This window comes from Sinocyclocheilus grahami, unplaced genomic scaffold (assembly GCF_001515645.1).
Source record: "Sinocyclocheilus grahami isolate Dianchi unplaced genomic scaffold, SAMN03320097.WGS_v1.1 scaffold1004.1, whole genome shotgun sequence".
Classification (NCBI taxonomy): Eukaryota; Metazoa; Chordata; class Actinopteri; order Cypriniformes; family Cyprinidae; genus Sinocyclocheilus; species Sinocyclocheilus grahami.
Genome location: NW_015506183.1, coordinates 218,162 through 234,584, shown reverse-complemented (window position 1 = coordinate 234,584; position 16,423 = coordinate 218,162). Strand labels below are relative to the sequence as shown.

Sequence of the window (16,423 nt, the reverse complement as noted above, 5' to 3'; positions counted from 1 at the left end):
ATGAACAAAATGCGATAAAGTGTAAGTGCATTTTATCAAGTAATTCATTCGATCCACAAAATTAGTTATTTTACATTTAGTGCCCTTGGTGGTTCCTAACTGTAGTGGTGGTGATGTCTCAGTCTCCTTTGGGCCAGTGCACAGTATTAATTTGGTTACAAGGAGCATATAACTCAAACTAAATTAATTAGATCATTCCTAATCAATCATTAACAGTAGCTGCTGTTCAATCTGCATACATCTGATGCTCTTCTTCCCTTCTTTCTCACACAAGAGCATGTTCTCCTCATTTACGCTCCAGGTGAAGGGTTGCCAGATACCACAAAAAAAGTAACCTGGTCGAAAAAGTAATTTGACCCCAGTTACTGTGCTTAGGATTTGACTTTTTTATTCTCAAAACAAGCCATTTAAAATGCAATATAACAAGCAGACATGGTAAATACATGCCAGAAAATAAATATACAAGAAAATTATATTTCTAAAATCCTAAAATAATAATAATAATAATAATAAAAATAAAAAGTAGATATTCTAAAAGGATTAAAATAAAAGCAAATTTAGTTTAATTGATAACTGCATTTTAATTACACATATTTAGAAAATAATAATATTGTTTATTGTCTATGTATCCACTAAGTATACATAGTGTCTATCTACATGAATGAGAAGAGACAAATATCCCCCAAACTGTATTTAAATATTAGGTTTAAATAAAATATTTGAAATCAACATTAAAATCCGACAACAATGGTGTCATAAATTTAGCTTCATTACCTCAAATCATTCTGTAAAAATATACATACACGTTTCATATCTTCTTTAAACAGGCAACTGGCTCTTTTACTCAAAAAGCGGGATCGATCCTATAGCCACCATACTGATTTTTGGCCGAGTGGTCTGTCTACAGCAACTTGGAAACCTTTGGTGTTTAAGTGCACATCAGCAATATGACACTATAGTTTAGGTGACGATTTAAACATCATTAAACAGTAGGCTGACTTACTATGCTTTTTCTCATGAGATGAGGTTGAGTGTCATTTGAAGACACCAAGAGGACACACAGAGATGCTAATTACTGTCCCATCATGCATGGGCCTACTATGACACAGCTGAATGCTCTTTCTACTGTTTTGACAGTAGTGCAATCAGTAGTTTAAAACTGTATTTAGCCCCACCTGACTGACGCCCCCTGGCTGCTGGAACCGGCAAATCCATTGGGACCAATTATCATGGAGCACAGTCACATACACACAAGCCCTTCTCAAAGAACTACCATGTGCCCTGGTTTGTATGTAATCAGTCAAGGTCACAGCAACGATTAATGTGGAGTGAATATGCACAGCACTTTTTATTCATCAGCCACTGTCATAAGTTATCACTCAGATCAAGGTCTACACAATTGAGAGAGAAAATTAATGTGACACCAACTGAACAAGAAGGCCACAAAACACCCCAAGTCTTATTCAGTCTACCCACACTGCGCCATATACTGTAAGATCTTCACTGGAGTTTAAGTACATAATGCTATTATTTTTTTATGGCACTTCACATCGAGGTCTCAGAGTCCTGACCTTTTGTTATATGCCAGTGGTCTATATTCAAAAACATGCCAAACGGACGTGATCAATTAATTTACTTTTGATATTCATTCAGCCTATCACCACCCCGCTGGAAACATACAGCACGCTCTACAGAGCTGCCTTCCTCTCCAGCATCCCAGGGGACGAGTCACAGGAGCCGGAAGGGGTTCAGTAAGCTTCAGTAAAAGGCCTGGCATCGCCTTGGGGTGGATGTTTAACAAGCTCCTGTGCATATGCTCCTAGTGTACACTGCGCAACGGATGTTTGGTTGCATAAACTATGCTAAATACAATCAACGACCAACATACTAATGATTTATATTTTGTCATATTATTATATTACTTCCATCTTGAGCAAAATGACAACTGAGAAATACACAAACATGATTCACTGTATATATTTTTATATCTTGAACAGTGCTTCTCAACTGGTTTTGTTTAAAGTCGCAGATCTTACACTGAACATCAACTAGAACACTGAAGTCAAACACAAAAGCAGACATCTTCAGAATGAAATACTGAAACGTATATTGGTTTATTATTGGTTTCTACATGTCTGCTGAAATAAAATGTATCTTAAAAAAATAAAAAACCGAAACGTTGCCTTGGCAACTACCTGAAATAAATTAGGTTACAATTACTAAAAATAAAATAAAAATCAAGTAAAATAATCAAATAAAAAATAAAGGAACATAGAAAATATGGTTACACTTTACTTGAAGGTGTGTGCATAAGACTGACATGACACCTACATAATCATGACATGATACATGTCATGAATATGAAGGTTTTTTATGCATATTTATGACAACTGTCATTAAGTGTCATTCGCTCAGTTATGTAATTTTTAATGCAAAGATGACATTGCTTGAAATGTCTTTGTTATGGACTATGGTTAGGGTTAGGTCAAATAATGTCATGTTTGCATTAAAAATGCCATAACTGAGCGAATGACACTTAATAACAGTTGTCATAAACATGCATAAAACCTCCTTCATATTCATGACATGTGTCATGTCATGATTATGAAGGTGCCATGTCAGTCTTATGCACACCCCTTCAAGTAAAGTGTTACCGGGACCACAAAACTAGTCATAAGAGTACATTTTTCGAAATTGAGATTTCTACATAATCTGAAAGCTGAATATATAAGCTTTCCATTGATGTATGGTTTGTTAGGATAGGACAATATTTTATTATATAAAAAAAATCCAAATATTGAGAAAATCGCCTTTAAAGTTGTCCAAATGAAGTTCTTAGTCATGCATATTACTAATCAAAAATTTAAGTTTGAATATATTTACAGTAGGAGATTTACAAAATATCTTCATGGAACATGATCTTTACTTAATATCCTAATGATTTTTAGCATAAAGAAAAATCAATCATTTTGACTCATACTGTCACGATTAGTCCAAAGGATGAAGACGATGATGAAAATAAAACAAGGTTTATTAAATAAATCCACAGATAGCCCAACTGCGAGACAGCTGTGTAAAACACAGACAATACCAGACAAATGAAAAGGTCAAACAGCAGCAACTTAAATACAAGACAAATAAGCGCAGCAACGATGAACACCTGAGTTGATTAAATGAATAACCATGACAACTAAAGAGTGGCGGGAAAACTGAACAAAGGAAGACATGTGACTGAAGAAAACCAATGACAAGTCCATGAAAACAAAACTAATAGTCCATGATGATGAAACTAACTAAACAGAACCGTGATACATACAATGTATTTTTGACTAGTGCTACAAATCTACACCCCAGCGACTTAACACTGGTTTTGTGGTCCAGGGTCACACACACACACACACACACACACATATATATATATGTATATATAAACTAATAGTGATTAACCAATGAAAATTAAAAAAGCACATAACAATTCCTAAAACTTAAAGTAAAATTAAACAAAAATTGAACATTTAAAAATAATTGATCATTTAAAAAATGTAAAATATATATATATATATATATATATAATAGTATAAAAATCATCGAAAATAACATTGGTTTGTTCATGGTGTTTTTGTAAGAACGTCAGGCATCCTGTCCATGTTGGCATATGGCTAATTTGGCTATAGCCTCTACCAAGTGACAGATGAATTTGCAGCAAAATAACAAGTTTGATTGGCACAGCATTTGACAGCAACAGTAAAAGATATAAGACAGATTTTCCCCTCAATTTTAAAAATTATCTCTGAGTAACACGTTCAAATTATTTTAAATGTATGTTAATATGTATTTTTTAAAACAAATTCATATTAAATTATGCCAATTTATATAAAAAACCATTTATAATTTTACGTATTATTTATATCTATTAAATAACATTTGTAAAAATGAACATGCATTAGTAGAAATTAACATTAACCAATATTTTTATATTAATTTATGTTAGTTTATATCATGTATCATTTATAATATTATGTAACATGTATAACTTTTACAAATGTATTAGTAGAAATTAACACATATTATAGAAATTAACATTACCCAAGATTAATAACTGCTGGTAGTTATGTATTGTTCGTTTGTAATTTCATGTCAACTATTCCATCGACTAACAATAGAAATGTATTCTAATGTATTACTGCATTTTGCTAACCATTATGGTTAAATACATTGTATTATTTGAATTTAACATTGTTTTCTCCCTGTCACAACAGACCTGTGTCTCTTTTTGGGGTCGCAACCCACCAGTTTAGAAGCACTGTTCTAGAACATTTGGAAAAGAGTGGAGTAGACTTTTGAAATGTAAAGGACAAGAAAAACAGCTCAACAAATTTACATACAAAGAGTACTTCACTAGCTTAGCAATGCCCAAAGGGTAAACACATGCACTTAAAGGGCAGAACCCACACACATAAACAAATGAATGCACACAAACACGCACACATATGCAAATGTACTTTCGGATCTAGACATCTTATTCGCTGAAGACTCTTCGAAGGCTCATTATATGAAGAACATGTTTATGTGTCCCTTGAGTGAAGGACATTAAACATTCAACTCAGACAAATCATAAAGTCTTTTTTTCAAACACACGCGCACACACACACACACACACACACACACACACACACACACACTGCCTCAGTCCCTAATTCACATATCACACACATGCACATATAAAATCAACCCAATAATATCATATGAAGTATGCTGCCAACCCTCTCTCTCTCTCTTTTTCTTGTTGTCTCTCTCTGACACATCAGGTGCGCAACCCCAATCCCATTACCCTGCTTTTTTTTGCCACTGGAGTATTAATCATTCATAACAATCTCTGAACACTAGTTATGATCTGTCTTCTGTCATAATGCACCCAGACAAGATAAGCCAAGAGACTAAATTACTATAACTGTCTATAGTGTCTTGTCGTAGGGGACGAAAAAATGCACGGCCCAGCTCAGACATGAATCCTGAGATTTATATCTCTACTTTAACTCGGTCTTGCTTTTTCTCTCTCTTTTTTTACGTTGATCTGTCCGGCCTCTCGCTCACTCTTTTTCTAAATCAGTGAATGTCTCATCCATCATTGTCATATTTGTTGTCACTTTTGGAGAAATTAAACTCTTAAAATGAAATGCAAAATAAATAAATAAACACTCAAGCTTATTTATCTACTAACAATGTACAACAGTGGACAAAGGAGAATTGCTTAATTTATTTATTTTAAAGTTTGTTTCCCCTGAACTGTGCTGAATAATGCCATTTTCCTAACATCTCACATCAGCATTTATTTGATGGTGGAAATTAAATTGTGAAACATTTTAGATTAAAATGTTTGCTAAGGCTAATTTTAAATCTAGCATTTTATGCACCCTAAATACACAAGTTTTGCATAATTTGACAAAATTACAACCTGATTAGAAATTATGTACAAAAAAAAGAAAGAAAATAAACTGTTAATGAGTGACGCCTACCTTGATTTTTTAAGGATCATATCTCACCTCAAGCCTACTCTTCACGGAGTTTACACTAACTTTAGGGGGGAAAAACATATTGTATTAATGTATCATTATATTAAAAGTCCTGAGATAAGGGAAAAACCAGATCTATACAAAAACATGTGTTTTTATTGCTAAAACATTTTTAAACAAGAAACTATCTGAAAATAAGTTTAATCACTAAAATGGCTAAAACAAAAATAAATTAAATAAATCTAAACAAATATATATTTTTTTTTTTTCCAATATACTGAAGCTCACAACAAAAATGCTAAAATTAAAATGAAAACTAAAATGGTAACACTTTATAATAAGGTTCATTAGTTAACATTAGTTAACTACTTTAGTTAACATGAACTAAGCATGAATAATAATTCTACAGCATTTATTAATCTTAGTTAATGTTAATTTCAACATTTACTAATGCGTTATTAAAATCAAAAGTTGCGCTTGTTAGCATTAGTTAATGCACTGTGAATTAACATGAACTAACAATGAACAACTGTATTTGCATTAACTAACATTAGAAACAAAGATTAATTAATACTGTAATAAATGTATTCATTGTATTGATAATACATTAACTAACATTAGCCAATGTAACCTTATTGTAAAGTGTGACCACTAATATATATATATATATATATATTACATAATATTATACTTATAAAAAGTTTCAGAGACAGTTTCAATATAACCTTCATATAGCCAAAAAAAAACTTTGTTTTAATAAACATTAACCCCTGGGACATCAAATTGCCTCAGGCTGAAGAAACACCCAGCTATCTCACTTGCCATGGGCTTAGTGAGCTGTTTCTATATCACACTGATTTAAAACAAGGACTTAAGAGCACCAGTGACTCCCTTGACGAGAGTGGACATGGGAATCGTTGTGGTTTATGGTCAGTGCAGTAACGGCAGAGTGTGTTTGTATGAAAGAGAGAGAGTGCAGCACTGTAAACTGCAATATTCTGCTTATCAAAACATTACAGCATTGCTTCACCAGGCAATTATGGTCTCTACTCCCTATATTGATAAGGGAAAAACCCAAAGAATACAAACAGAGTGCACCAGCATTTTCTAACATTAACACTTTCTAACCAAACCACAGGAGCAAGTCCAGTGGGAGCACTTGGCTAAATGTTCACTGTTGAATGCTAATGCATTCAAAATGGACTAATCAATAAAGTTTTCACAAATTATTATAATTTTTTTTAAATTCCTTTAAGGTTTCTTTACTAAATGATATTTCAGAAAGTAGCTGAATAACTTCACAACTATGTGCCCACATGAAGCATTAAAAACAAATTATGTATGGTATTTTTTTTTAAACCTTTTTGGGGTGAAATACAGAGTAAAATTAATCAAATAAAGTAAAAAAAAAAACTATCTAGATTATATGAACTCTACATCAAATAGTCCGTTGGAAAACAGCATAAAACAGTTCATACAATTTTTATATATTTATGTATGTATGAATGTATTTATTTATGCATTTATTTTATTCCAAATAATATTACTAATTCAAGTGTCTGCTAAGTCGCCCACTGACCTTCCACAATAGGGTCAATCCATTAAAAAGAATAGACCTACATACAGACGACTACACAGTTAAAAATCAATATCTCAAATACCATCAGCTTAGTCATATGTTACAGTATGTGGGCATCTCAAACATCACAGCACTGTAAAATTATTTAATGCATCATGGGTATTCTTGCTCATAAAGTAGGTTTTTTCATCAAATGTCAAGGTCTGACTAGTTACTGGTATATATTAAATAAATAAATAGCCTGTTTATAGTTATTTATTTTATATATACTTATACATATTTTTACTTCATTACAGAACTTAAAAAGAGAGTACACCTAAAACTGAAAATTCTGTCATCATTTACTCACCCTCAAACCTGTATAAGTTTCTTTCTTTCTTCTATGAAGAAATCAATGGCTGTTAGTCAATGGCTACCAGCAATAGTTTGGTTACCAACATTCTACAAAACATCTTCTTTTGTTCTCAACAGAAGAAAGAAATTCATACAGGTTTGAAACAACATGAGGATGAATAAATGATGACAACATTTTTTTTATTTTATTAAATTTTTCAAACTATCCCTTTGAGTAGGTCACATTTTACATGTATCTGTACATTACCAGGATTTTTTTCCCGGAACAATGTACTTTTACTTTGCTACATTCCAAAGCATAATGTTGTACTTTTTACTCCACTAAATTTCATAAACATATTATTCCTTGTTATTTTGAACTGAGGAAATCAGCACCCGCCCTGAGATGTAAGAGTGACGTGAATGTATTGTGAATGAGCTTATTCTTTCCAATGAACCTACTGAGACATTTCACAAATCACACTGAATGATTTATTTGCAGATTTATTTGAATTGACTGAAAGATAGCAGATTCCAAACTGTGTACCAGGGGCAACTTCTGGTGAGGTGAATGTGAATGCTACTTTAACTGATAGATTTCTCACATCCCACACTGATAACAACACAACAAACTAGAACAATCTCATTATACATTATCGGATGTCTGCAGCTTCATTGATCATAATAGAAGCAGTCTAGTTTTGTTTCGCTGCTAGCTTGACACAGTGTCAGGCTTCAGAAAGCAGAAGGACCAAAGTGTGTTGACCTCACATCAGCCACTATACTGCATTAACAGGGAGGAGCCGAGAAACGCTGATTGAACAGATTTAACACGGGGTGGCTGGTTTTCACATCCAGCTGAGAATAACCTGCAGCAGAAAGAGAAAAAGAGATAAAGAGAAAATCCGCGAGTGGCTCTCCAAAGGCTTATTAAGAAGAGATCAGAATATAAAGCATTTAATAAAAGCAGTTTCATGGTTAATATTGGCAGAAAGTGGATGGGCGTCACGCTGTATAAAGACATAAAGATGTAGAGAGAATTGTACAGAGGAACAAAACACACACACACACACACACTAGGGAGAGTGTAAAAAGTGGGTGTCAAGGTCAAGGCACTGGACCAGAGAAACAGCAAGAGAGAGAATGGTCGGGGAGGGGGAGGGGGAGAGGGGGCGTTGGAGGAGGAGGATAAAAAGAAGAGGGAGAGAACACAGGAGAGAAAGAAAGCATGACATATTAGGCAAGAGGGAGTCTGTACCATGCCAAACCTCCCCTGGAGCATCTCTCTGGTTCTTTAAATACCCTTGGAGTGCTTTGTTAAATATGAAATATTACCATATTAAAGTGACAGGCACACAACGTTATTTTGGACATGTTGGCTTTTTGAATTAAGAAGAAACTCAACTTTTCAGATGAATGTAAGAGGTTCTATTCCTTTTAAAAATCAACACACATGAAATCCTAAGAGTCTCATCCATCAGTTTAAGGGGTCAAGGTTGATGTCAGATACCGTAACTACACTGCAATTTCTGCATTAAAATCAGTTTGCATTGTGAAGATATAATTAGGAATGCTTTTATACAATAGTTCAATAAACAAAAAGTGAATATTTTACATTTTAGACACAATATTGCCATTTTTTTCACACAGTTGTGGCGTTCATGAAAGAATCAGCATTTTTGAACAAATTGGTTGAGTGAATGATTCAGTGACTCACTCGCTGCATCCGAATATGCATACTTGCCTACTATATAGTAGGTAAAAAAAAAAAAAACAGTATGTGAAAAAAGTATGTCAGAATTCACATACAACAGTAAAGTACAAAAAACATAACACATCGTATGTCCAAACTACATTCTTACAACTTTTAGAGTGCAACAGATGGGTTCTAGAAGTAAAATCCTGTTCATTTTCTTCATAGGGGAAAATATTTTTAAAGATAACTAATAAACCTTTAAAGATAGACCTACTGTGAGCTCCAATGTTGTTAATCGATGGAATATGCTATTGTTGAAGCCATCAGTCCATACTATTTCGACTTATTTTTAAAATAATTGTGTTTAATTGCAGAACGCCAGGTGAAAAACTACATTCCACATGATTCTACAAAGCATTCTCCAGTAATCAGAGAAATGTCATGAAATACTGGGACTGTAGTTCTTTCCCCAATTAAAGCTGTTAAGCACACAGGACTGGAACTAACTGTTGTATAAATTGAAAATATTTCAGTAATTTATATTAGATGTTTAACCAGTGGCCAGGCAAGTGCAATTGAGAGGAATGGAAATGCTGATGGATATATTTCTCCGACTTTATAGACCTTGCGTCACTATACAAAACTAATGCAATGCTAAGTAAATGCACTCAAATATACCAAGACAGTATACAGTCACTCATATTGACTGCTAGTTGGTAAAGTCATTGTGTCATTCCAATTGCCAGTCGAAGTTACAGATACCAGAAAGAGTATGCATATACATTTATATGCATTTTCTTAATGCTTTTTGGGTACACAATACACAATTTATGGGGTAGTTCATATTCAGACTTTATTGCTGAAAATAAGAAAAAAATGTACATGTGATTTTAGATTTCCGTATTTTCCCGTTCAAGTAAATGTTAGTCTTGTTTGCCCGAAACAGCTACCCAGAGGCGTTGTAAATATGGCTGCTGAGTGAACTGACTTTACTTGAAAGGGAATTCGATGCACTTTATTACTATTTTTACTTAAAGCACACATGACAGAAACATCAAGTTCTGCATTGAATTCAAACCCATCTGTGTATGAATGTATGAGGATCAGTGGCGGATCTTGGCATAGGCGATGTTCTCCGGGGTGACACGGGCGCCGCCCCTCGCAATGCTCTCGGTTCTCGCTACTCCATTGTTCACTCCCAGAAGTATGGGAGTCAGTACAAGTTCTCTCAGATATATACTGTATATATAATAACATAATTTCATCCTGTAATGGCAAAGCTGAATATTCATCAGCCATTACTCCAGTCTTCAGTGTCACATGATCCTTCAGAAATCATTCTAATATGCTGATTTGATGCTCAAGAAACATTTCGTATTAACTTCAATGTTGAAAACAGTTGTGCTACTTTTTTTTCTTCAAAATTAATAATAAGAACCATTATTAATAATTGAGCATAAATACTAATTGATAGTATAACTGAGCACCAAATCAGTGTAGAAGTATTTTTGAAACATTTTTAAAAGTATTAAAATATACATGGTTATATAATGTAATGATATTTCACAGTAGTACCATTTTTACTTCAGTGTGAAAATATGACCATTTTAATGTTAGGTGTGAATAACCAATTAATTAAAGAGAATGTATGATTAATTAGCCATGTTTTTATTTATGTATTTATTTATCTTTAATTGATTGACAGCACAGTATTTACATCACAGCACAAGGCCAGAGTATTTGGGAAACCTGTTTGGAAACAATCACTATTATTGCAATTGACTTACATGAAACAGCTTTACTTGTGCTATTTATATGCAGTTTTCATTTTAAACACAATATTTTAACGGATAATTTATTCTATTTAATTTTATTGGAATGTAATGTCAAATCTAAACTTCCCTGAGTAATCAAATGAGCCAGAGTCACCACTGACCAGGATGTATGACTATGAGCGCACAGAACAGGTGCAATAACTCATCAGTCCTCATGGTAGTTGTCGTGGCGACAGGCGTGCTGCCCTCCGGTGGTTGTTAGGGAGTGTTAGGCAATCTTTGAAGGACAATCTTTTCTCTCTCTCTCTCTCTCTCTCTCTCTCTCTCTCTCTCTCTGTTTTGAGTGATTGTTCTTTTCTCCTCTTTCTTACTGCAGAGTCAGGGGTTTTGTCTCCTCTACACTATCACCTCACTGTATGCACTGATAGACAGAGCTTCAAAACAGACACAGCCTGGGGGAAGTTTGAGAGTATGTGTGTGTGTGTGTGTGTGTGTGTGTGTGTGTGTGTTTATGTCCATGCATGCTTATGTTAAAGCCAGTGTTCATCATCTATGAACACATTGTGTGTGGGAGGGTGCGTGTGTGTTATGCCAAACAAGGGTCAGTGCGTTGCTTTTTCTCGTCACATCAAAGTCAACATAAAAGGATTTTGCGTATGTGTGTGTGTGTGTGTGTGTGTACGACTGTGTGCTTTGGGTAGGTGGCTATGGACGGATCAGCCGGGTTGTGACACACGCTGGTGAATATAAATTTAGATAGCTCAGCACAATATTGCCAGAGGCAAGAGTTGTCCTATCTAATAACTACTTAAAACAACAAGCAAAAAGAAGAGAAAGGAACTGAAGGGGAAAGACAGAACAGAGAGATGAAAATATGGATGTTAAGACAAATTAACTTTTACTTTTACTTAAAAGAGTTTGGCTAACCTTTCAGCGTCAAATGCACAAAACTGGAGTTCAAACACGAACAAAGATAAAGCAAATGCATGTTGTTTGCAACTGTTCAATCATATTCCTGAAAATCATAATTGCAGCTGAAATGCATAATTAAAATCTACTTGCCAACAGAATAGTTGTATTTCTACACAATTCACCTACAAATTGAATATTCATTTTTTGTCCAGAGCCTGTAACTACAACTATAATCTATTGTACACAAAGAAGAAAAGAAAAAAAACAGCCATGCAAGCAATAAGCTTATTTACGCATCCATGAGTCAACGCTGATTTCAAGCAAAAATCTTTCAGGTATGTTTTGTCATTTGACCCCATCAATAAGACAGCACATTATGACTAATAACAATCCTGTTTTCTAGCACACAAACAGGGACAATATTGATAAACAGACAACAAATAGAGATAAATTAACCCCCCTCAATATTAGGACCTACATGTGCTTTATGTATGTGTGTTTGTGTGTTGCTGTGTCAAACTAGGCTTGTGTGCAACAGCAGAAGTGGTTTCTTCTGGCTCTCTTGAGTACCCAATGGGAATACTTTAGGCACTCAATATGCAGCTTAGTATTCACAGGCCAAAGGAAGCACAGCGACACTGGCTCACTCTGACACACTCGCATGCCAAAAACCTATACGCTGGACACACGAGACTTGCGAGCCCTCTAATGAACCACAAGAGACAAAATATAACACCAGATATTAACTTGAACCACAGACACGCATATTTACACTGCAACAATCTCCCAACAAAAATCTTTAACAAGCCACAAAGGACTCTTGTCAACACAATGGAGGACAGTCTGAAACTGAAGGATGTGAACAATTGTGTGTCTACAAAAAGATGTTCTTTCCCACTTATACGTTTGTTAAACTGAACATATCTTAAGAGTATGAGAGAGAAAGCAAGAGAGAGAGTGCATGCATTTTATTTTCACAGGAGCATTTATCTGCGGCACTTTGTCTTGTCTATAGCCTTATTGAACCAGAACACCACACTACAGATGACTAATAGAGACATTAAGACACTCAACTGCACACACACAAACGCACACATACACACATTTACATTATTATGGTGATTATACTATATTAGATTACATTAGATTAGGGATGTGAAAATCAAAGTAGCAATACATTTCTGGAAACAGAACAGACTGATCCAAGTGTCTAATTTAAGACCTGGATTCTGATGACGAAACATGGCTCTCTCCAGTAAATCCCATAACATACACACACATTTGTCACAGTTTGGATTGATCTTGAACTCGCACACAACTCCTGCACACACAGGACCTTGAATATATTTTCTTACGGGTTTGAGGACTTTCCATTTGCATGTATTCAATACAATGTATGCATTTCAAAACCTGTATTAATACCTTTCTTCCACGGAACACAAAAGATATTGTCAAAGCGTTCAAGGCAAGGTTTTCACTGAAAAATAACACATTTCAGTCTGTTTTTCACACAAACCAATGATATGTCTCCAGAACACCTGGAATATGGCATATGATAAGTTTATGATTATTTATGGTTCTCTGAGCTATTCGTTTAATTTCACTTCAGCTTCCTTCCAACTTCAACTGAATGAACCAAATTTTATTTTATACAAAAAAAAAACAAATATAAAACGTTATTTGTGAAATGGTACAAATTACTCTTGAAAGCTGATCATGAATTAGGAATGAAATGAGCTGGTGGGTGTAACAAAGTTCGTAGTTCGGGAAGAAGGAGGCGAGAACCGGCGAACATTTAAACAGAACATTTGGAATATGAATATAACACAAAATGAAAGTAAAGCGGTAGCCCCTCGTGGACGACTGCCGCACACAAAACACAAAATAAAATTCAGGTCTGGTCCTCTCTCCCCCAACACTGTTGTCACTTCTACTTTTATCCTTCCGGAGCTCCTCCGTGGGACTCGAGACCGGTGAGTGGCGCAGGTGTCGTGCATTAGCATTTACTCCACCGGTATCGCTCCTTTCCCACGGCTCTCGGCCCCGCCCCTCTCGTCACAGTGGGCTTCAGATTTATACTCTGATATCTCAAAAAGTGGGTTGTGGGATTTTTTATTCTTGGGAATCTATGAACTAACTCATTACTTACCTAGCTGGAAAAAAAATACCAAACCAATCTTTAGACAGGTGGTTTGCTGGTTTTAGTATGTTTTTGCTAGTTTAAGACGGTCTAGCATGGCCCTTAAACTTTAAAAAAATGCTGGGTTGTTTCAATCCAACTTTGGGTCAAATATGGACTAACCCAGCTGTTGGGTAAAATTTTTAAATACAATTTTTAACCCAAAAGTTGGGTTAGTCCATATTTGACCCAAAGTTGTGTTGAAACACCCCAGCATTTTTTTTTTAAGAGTGATTTAGCACATCAGTCAGCTGGTCTTCTAGCTGTCAAGTATCCTCTCTAAAAACAACACAGCAAATCAGCCAAACCACCTTAGGATGGTTTACACTGTTTCTTTTTCATCAAGGCACTGATTTTATCAATCTTTTTTTACATACATGGTCAGACACAGTGCAAATGGAACCAAGGCCAAGTGAAATAAAGTTAAATCAAACGAGAGACACACAAACAGCAATGAGAAAGAAAAAGCGATAGAATGAAAAACTGAAAGAAAAATATGACAGTTTCTCATTCTGCTGCTATGCGGAGCATCAAAAATCAGAGGTCGGGGGAGTGAGATGCACACATCAGGTGTCAAGAGGCAGAAAGAAAGAGGGGGGCGAAAGAATGAGAGAGAACATTGACTTGCAAGACATAAGATCTGTCAAGTGTCATTCCATCTCTCCAACCCCTTCATACCACTCCACCCCGTAACATAAACAGGCAAACAAATCAAATGTGCATCACTGGCTGAGCAGAAATACAGCGGGCGCTTTAACGTGTCTTTCAAACCTCTTGTGTATTAGATGATATCATCCAAAGTAATATAATAGATAATAGGCCTACGAGAGTCTCTGTCTTATCATAGATTCTTGATTGCAATTAACAATCCACAATTAGAAAACCATTTTAGGTTTGTCCAGGCGAACAGGATTTGTGACAGAGGGATATCCACTAGAGTAACAGAACGAGCGAGCTGTCTAATAGGATTAGCAGCATGTCATTAAATGAGTTGTCCCGGGCGGAGAGAAAAAGAATGGGACGAGAGAAGGACAGAGAGATTAGGGAGGTGAAAGTCAAAGCGGCAAATGTCTGAAAACAGAACAGATATTTCCATCTAGGAGTTTAAAATAAGTCCTGGACTTGGACAACAAAAATGGCTTTTTCCAGTAAATGACTAAATAATGACACACAATGAGGAGCAAATTCTTGCATTCGACTACAGCTACATGTATTTTTATGGATGGCCGACTGCATTCCATAAAATGTCATTGTAACACATGCCATTAGTTTATGCAAGATAACAGAATCTACTGTAAATACACAAAATACTCTTATTTGAAATATTTTCTGAAAACAAGCCTAATATATACAGTAAATAGAAAGTGTTGCTTATACGTACATTTAAATATTTACTCATAAATAGAATTGCTCTTAGCTACACTAAAGTAGCCCTTACATTATTTACTTAAAGGAACAGTTTCCCCAAAAATATTTGTCAGGGATCTGGAAGGAGGACCCAATTGCTGTGTGAGTAACAAGGGTTTATTGACAAAACAGATTAATACGAAAGGGTAGTGAGGTGCACAGGTGATACCACAACAGGAACACAATAAACACATAGCTAGGGAAGGCCACTGGGACAGCCTCAGAAATCAACTGGCAGAATACTATAGCAGCAGAGGCGGCGGCAAGACCAGGTCGGTGGAGAGACCAGAGCAAGGCACCAGAGAGCTGAGCTCAGAACTTATGGACCATAAACTCTGAAGCACCCCAAGAGCAATTACACTAACAAGGACTCAATAAGGGCTAACAAGAGGGTGTGGTAATGAGGAAACCAGGAGGAGGGGCTAAAGAAGCACATGGCTGAGAAAAACAAACAACTAGGCCATGTGCTGACAAGACAACATAGACACAAGAAACAAAACACAAGACAACCAGAGTGTCAGGGCAAAACCCTGACAATATTAATATTTTAAAAAATATGTTGGTGGATTGTGATGCTGTCACGCCCTCGGACTGCCCCTGTGTTCCACGTCTTGTGTTTTGCTCCCCATGTGCTCCCCATGACCCAGTTTCTCCTGTGTTTGATTATGTTCCTTGTTTCCAGGTGTTCCCAATTTAGTTCCTGAATTTAATCCCTGTGTGTTCCTGAGTCCTGTGTCCATGCTTATACGCCTAACCCATGTGCTATGTGTGTTCCTGCCCGTGTATGTCTTTATGTGGATTAATAAAGATTGCTCCTCGTTTCCCTCCATCTTCTCCACACTCCTTCGTTCCGAAACAGTAGGCAAACCATGACAGACGACTTTACCAACAAAAAGAAAGTAAGCGGCGCCCTTCTCCCCATGTTTTGGTTTTCCGTTTTTTTAAAGTATTTTGTTTTCCGTTCCCCCCGCCCCGCGATCATGGAAATCGCAGCGAGATTCTCCGCCCTAGCTCGCAGAGATCTTCCGT

At 35.7% G+C, this 16,423-nt stretch overlaps 1 protein-coding gene across 1 annotated transcript in view; it reads right to left on the bottom strand.

Moving 5' to 3' along the window:
* Window positions 1-16,134, bottom strand: part of LOC107565483 (protocadherin-9-like) — an 85,136-nt gene extending 69,002 nt beyond the window's left edge. Inside the window, exon 1 of the mRNA XM_016250723.1 lies at window positions 15,987-16,134. Within this exon, the coding sequence (XP_016106209.1) occupies window positions 15,987-16,134 (148 nt within the window). The remainder of the gene's footprint in view (window positions 1-15,986) is intronic.
* Window positions 16,135-16,423: the final 289 nt, after the last annotated feature.